Source organism: Ceratotherium simum, chromosome 16, assembly GCF_057802395.1.
Source record: "Ceratotherium simum simum isolate JZ-2026a chromosome 16, ASM5780239v1, whole genome shotgun sequence".
Taxonomy (NCBI): domain Eukaryota; kingdom Metazoa; phylum Chordata; class Mammalia; order Perissodactyla; family Rhinocerotidae; genus Ceratotherium; species Ceratotherium simum.
The window spans coordinates 42,747,369-42,769,845 of record NC_141915.1 but is presented as its reverse complement, the minus strand read 5'-3'; the positions used below and the strand labels follow the sequence as shown (position 1 = coordinate 42,769,845).

The window sequence follows — 22,477 nt, the reverse complement described above, 5'->3', positions numbered from 1 at the left end:
GCCCGATTTCCCAGGGTGAGGGTGACTCAGTCCAGAGATGCGGAGCTGACAGGGGTAGCTTTGGTCCAGAGCTTGTGCTGGACGGGAGCTGTGGGAGGCTGAGGTGCAGGGAACAGTGTGAAGGCGAAGGTGAGAGTGGCTGAGAGCATCACCTCGAGCCCAGGCTGGGAGGGGAGAGAGGGACCAGGAGGAGATGGAGAGGCAGGGAGGGGATGGAGGCGCAGGCCTGGGGGCTCTGTGAGGTCGCAGTGTTTGGAGAGAGAGTGTGTAGCTGGAAGAGAAGGCAGCCGAAATCAGAGAGAGAGAGGTGGGAGGTGAAAGATTTCCAAGGAGGACATTCTGGGGGATGACACGACAATCTAGGGTGTGGCTGCAGTGGATGGTCAGGTCATTGATGTTAAAGTGGTCCAGAATGGAAGGCTCAGATGTGGGATGGCATTGGAATCTAGGGTTATGGCAAGTGTTGGGGTGGGGAGAAGACTGAGGCAGTCCCAGGGTCTTCAGTGAATGGTGGTGGGGGTGACCAGGAAGTCGGCAATGACAGTGATGTGGGGAGGGAGAGGGTGGTACAGCCAGGTTGGGGTGGGGATTCTGTCACAGGACAGCTGTGGCCGGCCCTGGCATGGGGTGTGGAGGGAGACCAGGCCCCACTGGAGGGAGAGAGCTGCCGCAGGGGACACAGCCTGGTCACGTTGTCATCTGTGGAGTGGGTATAAAGATCTGGGGAGGTTGTTAAGGATGGAAGGTGAAAGGTCTGAGAGGGTCAATAGTGGGCGGTTCTGGGGAGGAGAAAACTAAGCAGATTAGAGAAAGGCAGGTTGCTGTTCATTCAGTGGTCAATATTGTATTCATGTATTAAAAATAAAAACAAGGAATTATGCATGTCTCAAACAGAGAGAATGGGAGCTCCACGAGGGCAGGGATGTCAGTTGGGATCCCTGCTGTGTCCCCAGAGCCTAGAACAGTGCCTGGGACGTAGTGGCTGCTCACTGAATATTTGTTGAGTGAATGAATACCAGAGAGCGTAGGAAATAACATAACAGACCTCTGAGTGCCCACCTCCAAGATGGGAACGCTGGCCTTATCTGCTTTAGTTCTGGCTCTTCCTTTTTAAGAAATAAAAAGTGTGCTACAGCCAGTGCCTCCCCCCTTTTCCTCCCCTGCTTTCGCTCCCAACAGGTAACCACTGGCTGGAGGTTGATGATGTCATACCCCTCAATGTTTGCATGTCTTGCCTACATATGTACTTGATGTAAACAATATGCCCCTGTATATATGTTTTTAAACTTTACATAATGGAATGATAGTGTGAGCTGCTTAGGTTTTTGAGGTTTGTAGTTCATATACGGAGTATAGGAATGGATATAGGAATGGACATAAGAATAGACGTAGATGTGGATATAGATAGATTCATTGTAACTGTTGTGTGGAATTCCAGTATATGAACAGAGCCCAGGGTCTTTGTTGATTGGTTCCCGTGCTGAGAGACAGGTATGCTGTTGTTGACTTGCCTCTGTTAGGGACAATGCTGCAGGAACATCCTCCTAGCCATCTGCTTCTGCACGTGTGTAAGAGCTTCTCCAGGGTGGTCACTTGGCAGTGGAATTGCTGAATATGTGCATTTTGAACCTCATCATCTGTAACCTTCCAAAGCTGTTTTCAGAGTTGGATTTATTAGACCACATTGTCTCTGAGTCACTTTAGCCATTGCTTCTCTAGTGAGACAGCCAGTGAAGTAAGTAGGGGCTCTCGGGATGGCAGAATCTCAGGGTTAGAAGGTCCTCTAGCCAGCCCCCTCCACAGCGTGATTCCCCTCGATAGCATTCCTCTCTGGTGGCTTTGTCTAATCCATTTGACAGCTCTCCAATGGTGGGACTGCTGGCTGGATGGCTCTGCTGTTCACTCAGTCACTCAGTCATTTAGTTATCCATCATCTATTCAACAAACATCTATTGCGTGCTTACCAAGTGCCAGGCACAGTGCTAGGGCCACGGCAATGAACTATCAGATAGTTTGTTCTTCTCTCGATGGAGCCCAAGTCTCATCTTCTCACTGAGCCCTGCGTTGTCCCAGTCCTGGGACCTCACAGTTCAGCCTAATTGAGAACTTTCCATGTGCTGTATGAGACCGTGAATAAACTCCCTTCTCCAGAAATGTTCTTGGGGATAGCTGGTCAGAATTTCCTCTCAAGAAATTCCTAGTATGATTCCAGATGCATAAAGCACAGTAGAAGGTGGTGTGGACATTTCTTCAACTCTGAGACCCCCAAAAAGAGGCTCGTGGGCTAAGGGACCCCAGTGACTTCTTCTCTCCATCTAGTTGTGAAACAAGCAGGAAGTGAATCTCCATGAAGGCCTGTCTGAGCTCAGTAAACATCCCTCTCATCCCTGTGTGTGTGACACTGCAATGGGACTTTGCCACCCTCTCATCAGTGGTAGAGTTGCTCTCTCCACTCTTCAATCTGGGCTTGACCATGTGACTTGCTTTGGACAGCAGGACCCACTTCTTACTCCTTCTCACCAATGTTAATGATTACGTCTACACAGATAAATTTCTAACCTAATAGACAATGTATTTTGGTCAAAGATCCAGCTGCAAAAACTTGGTTCTCCTGGCGGAGTGGCCCAGAAACCCTCAGGAAAGGAATCAAGTTGGAACTGCTTGTGGCTGTCAACCTCCTTCCCTCAGCCTTGTGGAGTGGGCTTGACTCTCCTCTCCGGGGACATGACAGACAGTGTGGGAGGGGCCGGGCTGGGTAAATCTGGGACTAGGGAGGGGCAGGGCCTGAGGGGACTAATTCAGAGAATTAAAGGCTCTGGAGGGAAGTCAAATCTGGAAGGCAGGTCATAAATCCAGGGAGTTGGCTGCAGACAGCAGGTGGCAGCTCCGGCAGGTGGGTGGCATCTGGGAGAGCTGACATGGATCCAGCAGCAGGTGTTCTAACAACAAGCAAGGCCAAAGTGAGGAATCCTAGGCAGGTGACATTCAGAAATTCAGGCAAAGTGTCACCAGTGGGGACATCTGCCAGCTGCAAGGCCTGGGAACTAATCCACATGGGATGGAGGAGAAGGAACACAGGATTTGCAGTCAGAAGATTCACTGACAGGCTATGTGACTTCAGCATGTCTGACAACCTCTCTGAGTTTGAGTTATTTCTTCTGAGAAGTAGGGATAATGATGCCTATCTCGCAGAGTTATGGTAGGAAGAGGGGGAGGTCATGGATGTGGAAGTCTTTTTAAGCCATAAAGAGTTGTTATAATGTAGTTTTGGCCATCGGACTGGAGTTCACAGGAAGGACTCCAGTCCTATGGTGAGGCTGAGGTGAGAGAGCTCGCAGAGCAAGACAGAGCCCTAGAAGAATGAGGGTCAAGAGAGGTCACTAAGATAAGAGACTCTGACAAGGGGACATGACAAGCAGAGGCTACAGTGGTGGGGAGCCCAGTGTATCAGTTAGCTTTGGCTGTGTAACGAAGCACCCTACTGCGTAGTGGCTTAAAACAGCCATGTTTTATTTCTCTGATTTTGTGGATTGGTTGGGTGGTTTTTCTTGCTCATTTGGGGCTAAGTGGTCTAAGATGGCCTCACTCACATGTCTGGTGGCTCAGCTGAGAAGGCTGCAAGGTCTAGGATGGTGTGGTCACTCATCCTAGGAGGGTAGCCCTGGTTTCTTTACACGGCGATCTCAAGCAGCAAGGGGGGACAAGCCCCAAAACCCAGGCACTTTCCAGGGTTCTGCCTGCATCACATTTGGCGAAAGCGAATCACGTGGTCAGATCCAGACTGGAGAGTGACCTTACCTTCTGGCACAGCACTCTCTCGGACTCCTCTTAGTCTTTGGACTATTTAATTATGAGCAGGGCTTCAAATGAGAATTCCCTGTCTTCTGCCAAGATCGGAGAGGTTGGAGGGGGAGGGCGGAGAGAAAAGCTTTTCAAAGAAATGGCTGTGTGGTGCTTCTGCCTTTGCAGTCTACTTCTGGCTCTGGGTCGGGAGCTGGCAGATCTGGGTTCGAGTACTGGCTCTACTGTTAGCTAGCTGTGTACCTGGCCCAAGCTTCTGGTCTATAATGAGCTTGAGCCTCTGCTGGGCTGAGGATGAGTTTTAGAGCAGAATTAAACAAATGGTTATCACAGAAACTCAAAACCACTCTCCTGGTTGTGGGGCCCAGGGCCTGCAATACTGCAGTGTGTGCTGTACCAAGAACGTGGCTTTCCAAGAACATGTGCTCAAATAGTGCCACCACAGCTGTGGGGGACTCAGAGAGTCAGGAAACTGACTGGAGTCCCTGGTGTACAGTGATGAGCTGCATGCTGTTAAGGACTTCATTTTACCCATTCAAGGCTCAGACACTTTATTGGGAAAATGGCCTTAATACTGCTAATCTCACAGGGTCATTGGGACGTTTAAATGGGATGATGTTCTGCAAGTGTGCTATTTTGCCATTGAACATGCATATCCCACAGCCCAGCAATCCTGCTCCTGGGAGAAACTCTTGCATGTGCACCGGGAGACACAGACTAGAATGTTCACAGCAGCATCATTCACAATGGCAAAGCCTGAAATGACCCTCATGCCTCCCAAGGAGAGAGGAGATCAATAAAATGTGGCGTATTCACACAATGGAATATAATACAGTGATTGAAATGAATGAAGTAACATGATGAGGGAAAAAAGAATGAATCATAGCAAAATAATATTAAGTGAGAAATAATAAGCAAAATAAGTTTTCACTTAATAATATGAAAAATAAATAAATCTTAGCAAACTAATAGTAAAAAATAGTAAGTGAAATAACTTTTCACTTAATAATATTAAGTGGGAAAAAATCAGGCTCCCAGGGATTATATATGGCATAATTCCCTTTTTTTAAAGGCAAAAACAACTAAAAACAACATTCAGTTTAGGAATATGTAGAATACATATAGATACAATAATACTATGTAAAATGGGAGGCCACTGTGTGATGAACACAGGGAATCAAGACAGTGGTTTCTGTGAGTGGATGAGTGGGTAGATGGGTGGTTGGGGCACGTGGATGGATGTAGGAGATTGTAAAGATCCTCATTTATGGTTTGAGTGGTGGGTTCCCAGATCCTTGTTATAGTGTTAAAAATATCTAATTTAATACTGACTAACTAAAAGGAAGCCATGCACAAACCAGTGATGAGAATATGTCATGAACCAAGGATTGTGATTAATCCAACTCTGAGTTTCCAAAGTCCCAGAAACGTGTGTTGCAAATTGTGACACACGTTGGATGTTCTCAGTCCTGGTCAATCAGCTGTTTAAATTGGCCTGTGTAGTTTGTTTTTTGTATTTGAATGATTAAATATTTAAAGTTTCCTCTGGGTCATGAAGGTCAAGCTTGGAGATCTGTGCTTTTAAATCTCTGGGTAAGACACTGGCAGCGGCCACAGGAGGAGGAATGGACCGGCCTGGGGGAGGGGTTGTCAAGTCCAAGATGGGAGGTAGGTGGCTTTGGAGACGCCCAGGCTTCCTGCTTGGTAAGGCGAGGCCTCCTCTAGAAACTAGTCCTCCATCCATCAATGGAGCAGAAGATGCGGAGGCTAAAATGAGCGACCTCTGCACTCATGTCAGGACACCTGGGCCAGAGCTAGCTTCTGCTAACCTGAGAGAGCCCGGCCAGGGTCACCATGGTCAGGTCATCGTGTGCCTGAGTGCCTTTGTTCATTCTTGAAACGCAGTTCCTGGGACCCTGGACTCCTGGGGCATTGACCTAGACACGTAGTAACACAGAGCCGAGGAAGGTCCATGGGCTGTGCTGAGCTAAATGAGGATCATGTAGGGTTTGGTGGAACCTTCCAGGGCATGTCCCTGCCCTCCAGCTTCTGAGGGACATCAACGCATAACAGGTCTCTGAGGGCTATCCCTTTGCCCCTTCAGTTGTCTGTTTCCCCAGCGGGAATGTTCTGCCCAGCCAGGCTGTGGGAGTCAGTCTGAAATGCTGCCCATCTTGGAGAGGGGGTTTAGGTGACTGTGGGGCCAACATGCAAAAAGGAGCTAGCCGTTATTGAGCACCTGCTGTGTGCCAGGCACTATGTCCATCTCACAGAATCTTCAGAGTATCCCTGTGAGGTGTTATTAAAATCTCCCCATCTCATGGGCTTGAAAAACTTTCTAGAGCCAGCCTTCATGGCCTAATGGTTAAAGTTGGGTGCTCTCACTGCTTCGGCAGCCCAGGTTTGCTGCCTGGTTGCTGAACCACACCACCCGTCTGTCACTTGCCATGCTGTGGCTGCGGCTCACATAGAAGAACTAGAAGGACTTACAACTAGGATATACAGCCATGCACTGGGGCTTTGGGAGAGGAAAACAAACAAACAAAAACTTTTCTATTGCGAAAATTTTCAAAAATGTCTCCTGATCCCCCGTCATGCATTGTCCCACTTCAACATTTAACCACTCTTGAACAATCTTGTTTCATCCATACCTCCAACCACTTCCCTCTCTCCTGAATTATTTTTAAGCAAATCTCAGACATAATTTTGTCTGTATTTCAGTATGTGTATCTAAAAGATAAAGATTAGTTTTTAAAAATAATCACAATACCATTATCTCATGTAGAAAATTAAACAATAGTTTGCTTATGGATTTTCAATAAATGGTATTGGGACATCTAGATAGTCATTTGGAAAGATATCAAAGTAGATCCATACCTCACACCATACATAAGAATAAACTCCAAGCAGATCAGAGATCTAAATGTGAAAAAATAACCGTACACGTCCTAAAAGAAAACAAGGATCTGTGTGTGGGGGAAGGCTTTCTTTTTAAAAACAACCTGTGCCTCAAATGGGGCCAGCCTGGTGGCGTAGTGGTTAAGTTCTTGCGCTCTGCTTTGGTGGCCCAGGGTTCGCAGGTTCAGGTCCCGGGCACAGACCTACGCACCGCTCATCAAGCCATGCTGTGGTGGCATCCCATATATAAAATAGAGGAAGATGGGCACAGATGTTAGTGCAGGGCTAATCTTCCTCAGCAGAAAGAGGAAGATTGGCAACAGATGTTAGCTCAGGGCTGATCTTCCTCACGAAAAAAAACCCCCAAAAAACCCCCACACAAAAAAACTGTGCCTCAAAATTCAGATGCATAAAAGATTAATAAATTTAACTACATTAAATATTTTTTTTTGCATTGACAAAAAAACCACAAGCAGAGTCAAAAGACAAATGACAAACTAGGGGAAAATATTTGCAAGAAATATCACAAAGCACTTCTCTTCTTAACACAGAGAGTATTTAAAAAATGGGAAAAAGAAAAAAACTAAGACCTGTTAGAAAAATTGGCAAAAGACATGAACAGATAGTTTACAGAAAAAGATATACAGATGGCCCTTAAACATATGAGGAGATGCTCAGCTTCACTCAATAAGCAAAATGCAAATTAAGCCCCATTGAGAGATCATTTCTCATCCTTGTGATTGGCAGACATTCAAAGTTTTGATTACACCCTCTGGTGGCAAGGCTTTAGGAAAGTCTCTCATCAATGCTGGTGGGAGGGCAAGCGGCCAGAGCCCCATGGAGGGGAGTTTGTCAATATCTAACAAAACCACATATGTATTTCCTGCTTGACCCAGCAAGACTTCTAGGAATTTCCATGGAAAATGTTCTCCATAGCTACAGAACAGCTGTGCCAGGGTTATTCACTGCACCTTTATTTGCAGTGGTAAAATATTAGAAACAATTTAAATACCCATGGAGACATGTTGAATAAATTGTGGTACTCCAGTTACGCAATGAGTCAAATGCAGTAGCTAAAAAATAATGATAATAAAGGAAGATCTCCCTGTAGCAGCATAAAGTGATTTCCAGGGCATATTGTTAAGTAAAAAACCAAACCAATTAAACAAACAAAAAACCCAGGGTATCAAAGAGTGTATATAGTGTTCTACCTTTTATGTTAGAAAGAAAGGGAAATATTTACTTATTTTTGTGAAAAGAAACAGATGGAATAAGCCAGAACCTAATGAAAATGATTACCTCTAGAATGTGGGTGTGAATGGGGTAGAAAGGATGAGGATGGAAATGAGACTTCTTTTTTTTTTTTTTTTGTGAGGAAGATCAGCCCTGAGCTAACATCCGTGCTAATCCTCCTCTTTTTGCTGAGGAAGACTGGCTCTGAGCTAACATCTATTGCCAATCCTCCTTTTTTTCTTCCCCAAAGCCCCAGTAGATAGTTGTATGTCATAGTTGCACATCCTTCTAGTTTCTGTATGTGGGACGCCGCCTCAGCATGGCCGGAGAAGCGGTGCGTTGGTGCACGCCCAGGATCCGAACCTGGGCCGCCAGTAGTGGAGCACACGCACTTAACCGCTAAGCCATGGGGCCGGCCCTGAAATGAGACTTCTTTGAATTTGCTTTTTATAGAGATATGAAATTTGAACTATGTGAATGTTGTACATATTCAAAAAATAAGATTAAATTAAAAGAATGAAAAAAGCAAACCCTGAAATTAAGTGCAGATAAGTGAATTGATCCATATAGCAAATTGTTAGTATAATCATACAGAAAAAGGAATTAATTCAAGTAACTGTTGCTCACGATATTCTGACTGTATACCCTAAGTAGATAAATGCTAAGGCTGTACTCTTTAATACAGTAGCCACTAGCCACATGTGGCTATTTATTTAAATACTTAAATAAACAAAAATGCTGATATACAACTAAAAATCCAGTTCCTCAGTCATCCTAGTCACATTTCTCAGTAGCCACATGTGGCTAGTGGCGACCATATTAGCACAGAAAAAGAACATTTCCATTAACGCTGTAAGTTCTTTTAGACAGCACTCTCCTGAAGACAGAAAGAACTGCAGGTAAATGTTGATTTTTACTTAGTAGGTTTGTGATAGGTAGTAGCAATGGTTTTGCAATTCTGAAACTTTTTCGAATATTGATGGACAGAACAAATAAGTAAGTATATTAATGTTACTGGGAAATAAGTTCTCACTGAAGGAGAAGGGAGACACAAATATGGAATGGGAGAAAATGAGGAAAATCCTGTAGTTTGATTTTAATCGGAACTATCAGTATCAACGAATCTCTACTGAAGACATGACACCCCAGGGGCAATGAGCACTGAGGGCCCAGGTCTTGATTTCTAAACACCATTCCCCACCAAAAGGAATCAGAGTTTCTTGGAGAAATTGCTGATGGCAGACCCGGGGTAGGGAAGATACAAGATGAGCCTGTGGCAGAGGGAAGAAGGTGCCCAAAGACTGATGGGAACACGTCAAAGGGACACAAGCCTTTTGTGCTTGGGGCTCCCACTGGACAAATTTGGGATAAATTGAGATGATGAGAATAGTAATGGTGATGGATTAGAACACATTAAGTAAAACAAATCCGTAGTGATACGGAGAGAGAAAGAGAGGGAGAGGGAGGTGGGGTGGGAGGGAAAAAGGAAAAGCTCTTTCTTATAGTAGAATGCCAACAAATAAATGTAGAAAGAATAATGGGGTAAGGTAATCACTACTTCGCAACGCCCAAAATAGTAATTGATTCAGGCAAGTGTCATAAATGGACACTAAACCCATTAATGAAAGATTGTTGGGGAACAGAATAGTCACATGGTCTCAAGGTGTGGGAACGACACAAGATCACTTATGTAGAACTCGTGCCAAAGTGGTTAACTTGAGTCTAATTGTGAGGAAACAATCAGATAAACCAGATAAATTCTACAAACTACTGGCCCGGACTCTTTAAAAATGCCCTGAAAGACCAGAAGTGACTGGGGTCTGTTCTAGATTAAAGGAGAGTAAAAAGATGTACAACCAAATCTAATACATGATCCTTGATTAGATCCTGGATCAGAAAAACAAAACAAAACAAAACTATAAGAGATATTTTTGGGACAATAGTGAACATTTGAATACAGAATGTCAATTAGATAATATTATATCAATGTGTCAATGTTGAATTCCTTGCGTGTGATAAGTTATTGTAGTTTATGTAGCAGATCTCTTATTTGTACTTAGAGGATGCATACTGAAATATTTTGGGGTAAAGTGACTTGTGTCTGCAACTATCTTTCAAATGATTCAGAGGGGAAAAAAATCTTCCTATACATCCCTGAAATGGGACTCGTTTCTTCCTGACTCACCTAATATAACTCTCCCTGCTGGGCTGGTCACTGGTGAAGGCTTCCTTTTCCCTTTTCAGGGCACCTTGTCGTGGGGCCCAGAGTCAGTAGAGCAACAAGTAGGTGCAGGGCCCTCCCCTGGTACTGTATACTGATTTCTTATCCCCTCCCTCCCTGGGAGCACTGGGCTGAGGGCCTGGAGACCCAAGTTCAAGTTCCTGTGACCTTGGGCAAGTTACTCCACCTCCTGGCTTCCTCATCCTGAGCTACAGGCTGTCCAAGACCCCACCCAACCATGATGTTGGGTGGAAGAAGCTGTCCTTGAACTCAGGTGCTTATAGTGTCCTGGGGGCTGGGGACAGTATGATAATTTTAATGACCTTCTATGGCAAGAGGATGGAAATGCAGTTTTGTCCTTTGGATTCTCCCTTCCCTAAACTGGGTCCTAATCACCATTTTGGGGGAGAAAGGAGAAAGCAAGGTGTGTGTGCACACGTGTGAGTGGGCTTGTGTCTGAGCGAGTGAGGATCTGAAGCTGATGCCAGGGGCAATGCCGTGGGTGGGGCCTGAACTCAGGATTTGAGGGTGGGAGATGCCTAGATGCTGATGGGGGCACTGCTGGGTACCCCAGGGCTCTTGGGGAAGTGTCAGGCCTCACCTGTTCTGCGCCCCCAGGCCCATGAGCGGCTGGAGGAGACGAAGCTAGAGGCTGTGCGGGACAACAACCTGGAGCTAGTGCAGGAGATCCTGCGCGACCTGGCGCAGCTGGCGGAGCAGAGCAGCACAGCGGCGGAGCTGGCCCGCATCCTCCAGGAGCCCCACTTCCAGGTTTCCGCCCTGGGCTGGGGTGGCGACTGGGGGAGGGGCTGGCAGGAAGTTAGAGCCAGGATAGGGAAGGGACTGCAGAGCACTGCCCCATGGTCCCTCCTCTTTCCACCACTTCCTCAGTCCCTCCTGGAGACACACGACTCTGTGGCCTCCAAGACCTATGAGACACCGCCCCCCAGCCCCGGCCTGGACCCGACGTTCAGCAACCAGCCCGTACCCCCTGACGCGGTGCGCATGGTGGGCATCCGCAAGACTGCTGGAGAGCATCTGGTGAGAGTTCTGGGCAGGGCCAGACGTGGGGTTTGGAGGGGGGATTGAGAGTAATCAGAGTGGGGCACGTCGAGTCAGGAGAGGGCTGAAGATGAAGATGGGATCAGCTTTGCCCAGGGTTGGGCCCACGCAGACTCAGGAGACCGCAGACACTGTGCATATGAGCTGCATACGTTCATGTGCCAGGACCCTCTTCATTCTGCCCCTTTCCTGCCATTAGTGCTCCTGTAAGTGAAGAATTTGGGCGGAAGGATGGAAGAGGAGGACTCTGAGGGAGGTGGGGGGGAGGGATGGGGACGGAATGGAGGGGCTATTGGGAGACCCATTTGAAGACTCTGACTTGGAGCAGTTGGGGCCTCATCACACCGGCCCTCCGTCCCCAAGGGCGTGACGTTCCGCGTGGAGGGCGGCGAGTTGGTGATCGCGCGCATTCTGCACGGGGGCATGGTGGCTCAGCAAGGCCTGCTGCACGTGGGCGACATCATCAAGGAGGTGAACGGGCAGCCGGTGGGCAGCGACCCCCGCGCGCTGCAGGAGCTCCTGCGCAGCGCCAGCGGCAGCGTCATCCTCAAGATCCTGCCCAGCTACCAGGAGCCTCATCTGCCCCGCCAGGTGGGCCCATCCACCAAGTCCCTCACACAGTCAAGGCCCAAGGGGTGGCTGCTAGGGTCACAGGCCTCGGGTTAGGAGCTCCTCCTCTCCCATCGGTGTTCTCAAAGCAAAACGTGGGGCGAGAACTGCAGGCTGGGGCTGTGAACCCATCCACCTACAGCCCTCTGCGTGTGGTGCACAATGCGCGCATTGTGCATTTGCTCTGATCTTGGACATTCATGCGCATGTGCAAGGGACGTGCGTGCATCCAAGCCCTGGGGTACCCGAGCGTGCAATGAGTGCCTGCATCGTGTACAGCAGTCTGCGTGCCTAGTATCCGCGTGGGTGTGCAGAGTTGGGTTGTCACGTGTCCTGTACAGCTGCCTCCTGGCTGGTGGATTGTGGAGGTCTGGCTGCTCTGCCCACCTCTCCTATTGGCTCTCTCGCCTTCTGCCAGAGCCCTCTCCTTCAAGGGGAGGGAGAGGGTGGACGGAGGGATCCTTCGTTAGATGCCAGGGTCATGTCCCTTACTGGGTGATCCTGCCTTCTCAGTGGGTGGGGCCACGGCCCCAGGCCTGAGCAGATCCCCCATCCCTCTATCTGAGTCCTTTTGTTCTAGATGCAAAGGGAGGCTGGTACCAGGGAGGCAGGCCAGGCAGGGCTGGAGGCATCATGCCTCTAGAGGGGCAGTGCCAGGGCCTCTTTCATCTTTGTGAGGGGAGGGGACAGAGGGTGGACTGTGTGACACTCTCTCCTCCAGGGTTGGGGTGGGAGAGGGCACATCCCATCCAGCCTTCCCTTGGTTCCTCCCTTGACTCTTTTCTGATCCCTGGCCCAGGTATTTGTGAAATGCCACTTTGACTATGACCCCGCCCGAGACAGCCTCATCCCCTGCAAGGAAGCGGGCCTGCGCTTCAACGCTGGGGACTTGCTCCAGATTGTAAACCAGGACGACGCCAACTGGTGGCAGGTGAGCCCTGGGCGCCCAGGCAGTCTTTCCAGGTGTGGTGTGTGGGGGAGGTTTCCTCTCACTCAGGCAGATCTTTGTCACATGTCATTTCAGGCGTGCCATGTAGAAGGGGGCAGCGCGGGGCTCATCCCCAGCCAGCTGCTGGAGGAGAAGCGGAAAGCCTTCGTCAAGCGGGACCTGGAGCTGACACCCACCTCAGGTATGAGGTCCCTCTTCTGCAGACCCTAATCTGGGATCTGACACGGCCCTGCCTGGCCTCACTCGCCCATCTCTTTATGGCCAGGGACCTTATGTGGCAGCCTTTCAGGAAAGAAAAAGAAGCGAATGATGTATTTGACCACCAAGAATGCAGGTGGGTGTTGGAGGCCACCTCCCCTGCCCCTCTTGACATGGCATGTCCCTCCCTCCCCCACCAACAACTGGTTCTGATGCTGCCGGCCTTGCCCCCAGGCCCTGCCCAGTTTCTCTCTGCTCCCAGCCCTAGCTCTCTTACCCTTGGCCTCCCTGAGAGCCCCGCCCCACCCCCTCCACCTGATGAGCAGCCTGGTGAGCAGCGCCATCTCCCTGTGTCCAGAGTTTGACCGCCACGAACTGCTCATTTATGAGGAGGTGGCCCGCATGCCCCCCTTCCGCCGGAAAACCCTGGTGCTGATCGGGGCTCAGGGTGTGGGCCGGCGCAGCCTGAAGAACAAGCTCATCATGTGGGATCCAGACCGCTATGGCACCACGGTGCCCTGTGAGTGGGATCTGGGCCCTGCTGGATGGGGGGCAGGGAGCAGGGCTGCCCTGAGGCCAGGGCTGGGTTCCCTGAATGGGCATCTGCATGGGCACCAGGTCAAGGGGTACTTTTGGATGTGAGGTGTGGGGTGTGCACCCTCTGTGGGTGGGTGGGGGCACTGCAGGCTGGGAAGGGCTGAGATAGCTGTCCCCACAACCTGTGGCCAGGTGAGCTGGGCTGGGCTAGTCTTGCCTTTCCTTCTCTCATGTTCACTTGCTAAAAGCCCAGCTGGGGACCCATGTGAAACAGGGCTGTGAGCTGCCTTGTGTGGCCTTGTGGAAGACAGGGCTTCTTGGTGGCACAACCAGTTGGGGTGGTGAAAGTTCCTGGTTCCTGGAGGCGGGAACCTGAGTGCTGACTCCAGGTCTGCTGGCCTTGCTGTGTGGCTTTAGGCTGTACATTGCCCTCTCTGGGCCTCAGCCCCCCATCTGTGAGCACTGGGTTGGAGCAGGTGATCTCCGAAGGTCCAGTCAGTATGGACATCTCGAGTCTGTGTGTGTGCCAATGGTGAGGGTGAGGACGGTGTGTGGGAAGGCGGCTGTGCTGCGAAGGTGGAGGGCAGGCTGCACCCCCGGGGCTGTGCGGCCATGTGGAACACATGCATGTGCGTCTGAGTGGTGTGGCCTGCCTGTGCATCAACCCCTCCTTCCCCCAGACACGTCCCGGCGGCCCAAGGACTCAGAGCGGGAGGGCCAGGGTTATAGCTTTGTGTCCCGCGCGGAGATGGAGGCTGACATCCGTGCTGGGCGCTACCTGGAACATGGCGAGTATGAGGGCAACCTGTATGGCACACGGATCGACTCCATCCGGGGCGTGGTAGCTGCCGGCAAGGTGTGCGTGCTGGACGTCAACCCCCAGGTACCGCCTGCCCCCCCCTTCCCTGCCGCCCGATACCCTCTCTGCGCGCTCTGCTGACCCTCAGCACTCCCCCTTGTATTTCCAGGCACTTGTCTCCCAGGCACCCCCATATAACCCCTCAGCTACTGCTAGGGACCCAGCCCACCTACAACTTCCTTCTCAGCCTCCCGGGTCCCCTACTCTAGGCTCCTCTGGTTACACCAGCCCCAGCCCCTGCCCTCTACCAGTCATCCCCAGGACTCGTGTCCCAGAACCCCAGGTGCCCATCCTCACCCCGGTCACCCCAGACGTCTGTGGGGATATACTCCCGGACCCCCTTCTTCTCCTGCAGGCAGTGAAGGTGCTGAGAACAGCTGAGTTCGTCCCTTACGTGGTGTTCATCGAGGCCCCTGACTTTGAGACCCTGCGGGCCATGAACCGGGCTGCGCTGGAGAGCGGAGTGTCCACCAAGCAGCTCACGGTGAGGGGCTCTGAGGTGCGGTGGGAGGGGTCTGATGGCTGCCTGGGGTGGGGGGCAGGCTGGAGCTGGTGAAGAAAAGGAGGTGATGTCGGGGAAGGGGAGGGGCGCCCACCCAAGGTATCAGCGAGGTGGGGCTTGCTAGTCCAGCTTTATAGGTGTGGAAACAGGTCTGAGGGAGGAAGTGCCCATAGTCTCATAGAGTCAGGGACACAGCTAGCCCACGCTGGGGGCTGGAGCTTCTGCCAGCCCCACGGCTCAGCCCACTCTCCGGGGACGGAGTGCTGACCAAAGGGAGACCAGAAGGCCAGTGCGAGATCTGTGGGCAGAGGTGGGCCAGGTGGGCTCAGGGCTGTTTACAGCTGCGGGTAAGGCTGAAGGGAGGGAGGAAGCCAGAGGCTGGGAGGCTGGTTGGAGGGGCGAGTCAGCAGCAGGGAGGAGGCAGCGAGGGGAGGAGAGGCTTCAAGTCAGGTGTTGCAGACCCCAGGGCACCCCCCTTCCCCATGGAGCAGCAGCCTTTTCCAGGAGCTGTAGGGTTTGTGGCGCTCTGAGCTCAGGGGTCCCTCTGCTGGCCACACTCGGTACTGCAGATCGTATTCCCCAGGTCAGAGCGCTACTCTGGCCCAGGACAGTCTGGGCTGGGCTCCCGTCTGCCGCAGGCCCTCTGGCGACAGACACTGGGAACTGGAGCTGCTGGGCCACAACTGGGCCAGCCCGAGAGCTCCTGCTTCGGCTTATTTAAGTCCGTTTTCAAGTTCCCTTCCCACCCCTGCCGGGCCAGCTTCCACTGGGTCTGGGGTGGGGGTTGCCTCCGGCACTGTGGGCTGCGGGAGTAGCAGGCATGGCTCTCAGGCTGCCTAGGTGAGGGGCCTCATCAAACTGGAGGGAGCACTGGCTCTGGAGTCAGGCAGACCGTGTTCAGCCGCTGGCTGGCTGTGTGACCTCTCTGTACTTCAGTGTTCTCTGCTGTAAACGGGGAATAATTATACTGCCTTGCAGAGCTGTAGTGAAGATTCTGTGGTTGTAAAGCAGTTAGTGCCGTGCTTGGCATTTACTAAAGCTATTTCCTTCCTTCCTTCCTTTCACCCATCTGTCTGTCTGTCTGTGGTTGCAGGAGAGCCACCTTGGGGCGTGCAGGGAGGGGCTCCTGCCCCCCAGCCGGGGAGTCCACACCGCCATGGTTGGGCTTTGGGGAGGGACTAGATGGGGCAGCTGTAGATTCCCTGACGATGGGTGTGAGTGGGGGACGCTGACCGGTCCCCTTGTGCCGGGCAGGAGGTGGACCTGAGACGGACAGTGGAGGAGAGCAGCCGCATCCAGAGGGGCTACGGGCACTACTTCGACCTCAGCCTAGTCAACAGCAACCTGGAGAGGACCTTCCATGAGCTGCAGGCTGCCATGGAGAAGCTGCGGACCGAGCCCCAGTGGGTGCCCGTCAGCTGGGTGTACTGAGCCTGATCACCCGGACCTCGCACCCTCTGGGTTGTCACCCAGAACCCTGAATCCATCTCTTTCCCATCCGTGACCCCCAGCCACGACCTTAGCTCCCATCCCTGGCCCTCTGGCTCTCCCTGGGTTATGGCTCGTAGCGGGCCCTAAGTCTGGCTTCAGCGCAGAGACATGCACTGCCGGGGAGGTGGGTGTTCATGGGGTACCTCTATGCCCAGGTGCTGCCCACTCCCAATGCCCATGGGCCACCACATGTCCCTCTCTGAGGGCCATCCTGCACCCAGGAGTGTGTCAGAGTCACCTCCATAATGCTCAGTCCAGAGAGAAAAACTGCTTTGGGACCGTGTGGTCAGTAGGTTCACTGCCCCCTGCCATCTCTCTCCAGTCACATTTTCTCCTCTGGACTGGCCACACCCACCCTATTCCTGGGCTCCTCCCGCCTCACCCCTGTGGCCTAGGAGCAGGCCTTAGGCTGTTTCCATGTGGTCAGGGGAGTGTGTGGCCCCCTGGCAGCCAAGCAGGCCCGGGCAGTGGTGCCAGCCTGATGCCATCCTGAAGGCTGGGAGATCTAAAGCACCAGCCAGTTGTCACAGCCGGGGGTAAGTGCAGCTCTCAGTGCCCTTGGACTGGGGCGGGGTTCCATGAGTGGACACTGCCCTATCCTTCCCTCATCCACAGCTTTCACTGCCGAAGTCTCTCCACAGACTTCTCCAATGTGCCCCTGAGAGGTCGGCTCTGCTCCCCGCGAGACTAGGCCACAGGGATCAGCAGGCTCGGCCCAGGTAGGGGAGGGTTCAGGGCTGAGCCCTGTGACGAGGAGCCTGCTACCACTGACCGAGGAGCCCCAAGCTCTCCATGGCCCGTGGTGGGGGCACATCTGGGCTTCTCCAGCCCGTTTGTCCATTTTAGTCTTCTCTCTGGCTGGGTCCAGGTGGCCCACTCACATCAGGGCTGCGTGGGGGGCTGAGGAGGGATGCGGAGGGAACCTTGTGAGCCGTAGGTTGTGGAGCATGGGCTTGGCGAAGGACGTTTGTGCTCTAGCAGGCTCCTCGTTGCACAACTCCAGGGGGCGCCATCCACACAATTTCTGCAGCTTCTCCACATGCTGTGGGGCCTGGTCTGTGTTTCTGTCCCTGGTGTGTGTGTGTCAGGCTTGGTTTTTGGAGAGGAGAACCAAAGGGTTGTTTTGCTTTGGAGGTCACTCTTTGGGGCCTCTTTTTTGGGGTTTCCCATCAGCTCCCATTTCTTATGAGGCCCTTGTCCCAGATTCCAGAGGCTTGGCCCTCCCCAGATGTCTTCCTCCAGCTCTCCTGTTGTCGTCTGACCCTAAATGCCACCCTCCAGTTTTGGGGGAGGGCAGTTGTGTAAACTAGGGGAATCCCTTTTAAGAAGAGAATGCTGTCCTAGACTTCGCCAGGCATCTCCTCCCTCCTCCTCTCTGATCCTTCCTGGGGCGAGCCTGCCCTTGCAGGCGACCCCCGACGCCCCAGCTCCTGTGCTTCCCAGTTCTGAGCATCTCATCTGTCTTCGCTGCAGTGTCAGCCCAAGCTGGCTCCTGAACCACTGTGTGCCCATTTCCTAGGGAAGGGGAGGGAGAAGAAACAGAATATTTATTACAAAGGTAGAAATATATTTATTATATTAGGGATCTCATTTGCATTTGCATGGGATATGCAAATGAGATGTAAAGGTTAAGCCAGCTCTCATCTCATTTGCATAGCTCTGCATCCACTATGCAGTCATCTTTATACTTGTCTTTTCCCTCTAGTCAGTGTTCTTTTAGTCTTAGTTCAGCTCTCCCTTGCATCACCCTCGCCTTCAGTCTAAGGGGACCGGGAGTGGGAGGAAAATGGGGTGTTTTCCTGCTGGTCTGATGCCACAATGTCTTTTGTTAGTTCTCACCTCACCTGGGGGACTTGGGAGTAGAGGCAGCAAGGATCTGCTGTTGCAGCCACTCTCTTCCCCTTGGTTGACCTCCAAAGCCCCCTGACCACAAGGCCATCCTCTCTGGTGGGGGTAGGGGAGCCAGGCACTGGGGGCTGGGTACCTTGCTGGGCAGTTGGCACTTGGCCCTATAGGGCCAGTCTCCAGTGTTGATGCTGTTCTGGTACCCTCACCTCTAGAGAAGCCCAGGGGAGGGCTGTGCCGCTCTCCTGTCTCCATCCCTCTCTGGACTGCATCCTCCCCTGCCCAAACCCCACTCCACGTTGGAACAGTTGTGTGTGCCCACTCACCATGTTAGCTCCCTGACTCTATCCTCCCTCCTCCCATGTGGACGCCTGTATCTGAGGAACCTCAGGTTAATGAGGACCCTGCCCCCCACTGTCCACACTCAGTCCCAGCCCGGTTGCCCTTCCCCTCTCCCCTCCCTCAGCCGTCCAATTCTTGAGCTTTCTCTCTGACTGGTTTTCTTTCTTTTCCTTTGATTAAATGTGAAAGCAAAGGCTTCTGGGCTCTGTTTGTCTTTGGTTGGGGTTGGGTGGATGGTTTCGGGGAAGGGTGAGAGCCAGGAGCACAGCACAGATGATTCTGGAATGGAAGTCAGGGTGACATGTCTTGTGTTCTGTAATGTCTTCTGAAATTTCCTGCCTTGCTGTTCCACCCTCCCCATCCCCAGAAGATGCTCTTTCAAAATGTTTGTATCCAGGAGTCTATGAGAATTTTGGGGGGCCGGGGGACCCAGGGATTCCATGGCTAATTCACTCAGCTTCTCCTGGAACTTGCTGTGTGGCCTTCAGCAGGTCCCTCTACTTCTCTGGGCCTCAGGTTCATCCTCTGTAAAGTGTCATGGACTCTCCCAGTGCAAATGCTGGGATTGGTTCTAGGTGCCCAACGTTGGTGCCATAGAGAGCTGTCACCATGGGGGTGCTTGTGTGTGTCGGATCTTGTAGGTTAAGGGGTCAGCCTGCCTTCCCACCTTGACTTCTCCCTGAACGCCTGCTGTGGGTTCTCAGGAGGGGCTTTGGCTGTGCCCTTCTCTCTGTGACAACCAAATGTGGAAATGGCCCCCTTCCTTTGATCCCCCCAGAGCATCCACTCACACAGGGACGAGCATGGGGCTGACTTCACTGGTGACGTGGAGGCAGCCATAGGGGCTTATGTCACCCACCTAACAGCTCAGATGAGAATTTAGAATTAAATATTAAATACCCCAATCTCAAATGTCCCCTGACCATTCCCAGAATGTTTTCCTGGTCAGTTTTTCTCCTTAGGTCTTCCTGCCTCCCTTCGTATTGCTGGGCCCTCTCCTGCTTTCTTCTCTCATTTCTGGACAACCTTCTTCTCATCTCCTGGGGCAGCCCCCTGGAAATTCAATATTTTTTTTACTATGCCTAGCAACTCTGCACTTGAACCTTTGTCCTAATTCAGTGGTTCTCAATCCTGGCTGCATGTGAGAATCGCCTGAGGGGGTTAAAAAAAATACAATTGCATGGGCTATACTCCAGATCTATTAGGTCAGAAGTTCCAGAAAGGCTAACTGCTGTAACTAACAACCATAACATCTCAGCAGCTTAACACCTTTAGTATTCATTTCTTGCTCACATCACATCTGTTAGAGATTGGGTGGCACTCCTAGCGGTGACTTCGGGATCCAACCTCTTTCCGTCTTGTGACACCACGATCTTTAAGGAGCAGGCTCCACAGAGAGCCTGGAAAAGGAAAAGGAACAGAGAGTGTAGGAAATTGCTCAGGGATTTTATGGGCTAGGCCTGTCTGCCCACATCCATTGGCCAGAATCTAGTCACGTGGCCCTGGATTACTGCCAGGGAGCCTGGGAAATATAGTCTTCCGTGGTGCTCAGGAAGACAACAGCATCTAGCCAGTCTCTGCTAGGCTGGGAGGGGAGCCTGGGAAGCCCTATGTGTCAAAAGCTCCCCAAGTGATTCTAATGTGTAGCCAAGTTTGCTGACCACGGCTTGTCTTTGACCATACCCTTGGGGTGGGGCAAATTTCCTTTTAGCTCCAAATTGGCATCAAGGTATTTTCCTAATAAAGACAATTGAATTTCTAAAAGGAATTCTGCTACCAGTTTTTCTTTTTTCTTAATCCTTTTCCCCTCCTGGCAGTGTAGCAGGTTGTTAGTAGGGCGGAATGGATTCTTATCATATTATAGTTGGGAAAACTGACCGAGGGAGGTGAAAGGCTTTGTCCAGTGTCACAGAGAAAGTCATTAGCAGAACTGGAACCAGACTCCCAGAATCCTGGCTCTTAATCCTCCCCTCTCCCCCCCATGCTGCCTCCCAGAGGTGGAAGGGGATTGACTAGAAATGGGGGTGGGGGTGCAATTGGAGAAGAAGGCGCTGCTGGAGAAGGAACATGGGATAAGAAAGGGACTATGAGGGAGAGTGGAGGCTACTTTGCCATCCCCAGGTTCAGCTCCTCAAGAGCTCAGCGCACGGGCTGGCCCCGTGGCTTAGCGGTTGGGTGCGAGCGCTCTGCTGCTGGCGGCCCTGGTTCGGATCCCGGGCGCGCACCGACGCACAGCACCGCGTCTCCGGCCATGCTGAGGCCACGTCCCACATACAGCAACTAGAAGGATGTGGAACTATGACGTACAACTATCTACTGGGGCTTTGGGAAAAAAAAAAAGAGTAGAATAAAATTATCCTTTAAAAAAAAAAAAAAAGAGCTCCGCGCACTGTAGGTGGTTGAGGTGTCAACAGTCTAAAGCCACCTGGCCCCACTTCCCTCAGGGCTGGGTTTGGTTGTGACCACAGAGGTCTGGGAGGGACATGAGCTGGCCGTGTAAGGGAGCAGGGAGGACCATCTAGCTTGTTCTATTGATCTATTTACCTAACCTAGTTGCTATTATCAAAGTTTTAATGATTTAGAAATTTCTCTGTTTTACTATCTAGTAAGGAAAATTTCAAACTACTCTCTTGATCAGTTATTTTTTCTCAGTCATGCTTTCTTATTTATTCTGGAAGGTGAGCTCTAGGATCATTTTGTCAGAGTACACTCTCTTCTTATCAGGATATTGACTGGAATCGCATTAAATCGGTCCATTAATTTGGGAAGAATTAGCACTCTTCAGTGCTCAGTCTTCCCCTCCAGGACCATGGTCTGCCTCTCCATGTACTCGGGTCTCCTTTCAGCCCAGGGTCCCCCACCCACCTGTCTGCCAAGCAGCTTGTTCAGACTGACCTCTTCTCCAACAGCAACACGATAAAAAAGACAACACAGTGACTTCCTTTTTTTTTTTTTTAATAATTTTATTTATTTATTTTTTTCCCCCAAAGGCCCAGTAGATAGTTGTATGTCATAGCTGCACATCCTTCTAGTTGCTGTATGTGGGACGCGGCCTCAGCATGGCCAGAGAAGCGGTGCGTCGGTGCGTGCCCAGGATCCAAACCCAGGCCCTAAACCCAGGCTGCCAGCAGCGGAGCGCATGCACTTAAGCGCTAAGCCACGGGGCCGGCCCCCACAGTGACTTTCTTATCAAACAAAATTCATTCCTTTTAAAGAATTTTATCTCGAGGTTCTCTCTCCTCCCCCTACCTTTGGGGTTAAGATGGTCTTCCTTTTATAAAAGGGCTGTGATATTAGATTTTTTTTTTCTTGTTTCTGAATGTATGAGTTAACAAAATATATTTTGGAAATTTTGCAGATCTGTGAATTCTCAAATCTTGGATTAGATCTCTCAGTAGGTTTAATTACACAGGTGCCCTGCATTTTGTTGGGTATTTTGTATTGGGGTTGCTATTGTGAACAGGGTCTTTTTTTTCTATTATATCTTCTAATAAATCATCCAGTTCCTTGAAAAATTATGGCATAGAGCCTTAAGTATTCATTCAACGACCATCTACTGAGCCCCTTTGAACAAGGCAGGGTCCCTACATCCAGAGGCCCAGAGTCTAAGGGAGCAAATGGAAGACGGTCTTGATCAGGACTGTAATGAGAAGCTGCAGTGGGACCGCCGAGAAGCGGAGTGTGGTAGTGGTGCCCAAGCATTAGTCTGTGGACCGTTTCCTCTGTGGCAACATGAGAAAATTAAAAACAATGCATAAAGTTTATCATCAAGCTGAATATATTTAATTTTAAGGATTATCCTTTATTCTGAGGTAGTGATTATAAATTTTATTCCATCACATGTGGGTGTAAGTAATACCTCATTATTTTTCTAACTTGAATCAAATGTTTCCCTGAGTCCCTGCTCATCAAAGTGGAAAGAAGTGACAT

General features: G+C 51.0%; 1 protein-coding gene across 6 annotated transcripts in view; it reads left to right on the top strand.

Moving 5' to 3' along the window:
- Window positions 1–22,065, top strand: part of MPP2 (MAGUK p55 scaffold protein 2) — a 31,497-nt gene extending 9,432 nt beyond the window's left edge. For all 6 annotated transcript variants that reach the window (XM_004432537.3, XM_014789060.2, XM_087441221.1 and 3 more), the window contains 10 exons: window positions 10,772–10,924; window positions 11,045–11,194; window positions 11,579–11,806; window positions 12,624–12,755; window positions 12,849–12,954; window positions 13,039–13,107; window positions 13,330–13,491; window positions 14,189–14,391; window positions 14,723–14,851; window positions 16,124–22,065. In XM_004432537.3, the coding sequence (XP_004432594.1) occupies window positions 10,772–10,924; window positions 11,045–11,194; window positions 11,579–11,806; window positions 12,624–12,755; window positions 12,849–12,954; window positions 13,039–13,107; window positions 13,330–13,491; window positions 14,189–14,391; window positions 14,723–14,851; window positions 16,124–16,300 (1,509 nt within the window). In that variant the 3' untranslated portion in view covers window positions 16,301–22,065. The remainder of the gene's footprint in view (window positions 1–10,771; window positions 10,925–11,044; window positions 11,195–11,578; window positions 11,807–12,623; window positions 12,756–12,848; window positions 12,955–13,038; window positions 13,108–13,329; window positions 13,492–14,188; window positions 14,392–14,722; window positions 14,852–16,123) is intronic.
- The last annotated feature ends 412 nt before the right edge of the window (window positions 22,066–22,477 follow it).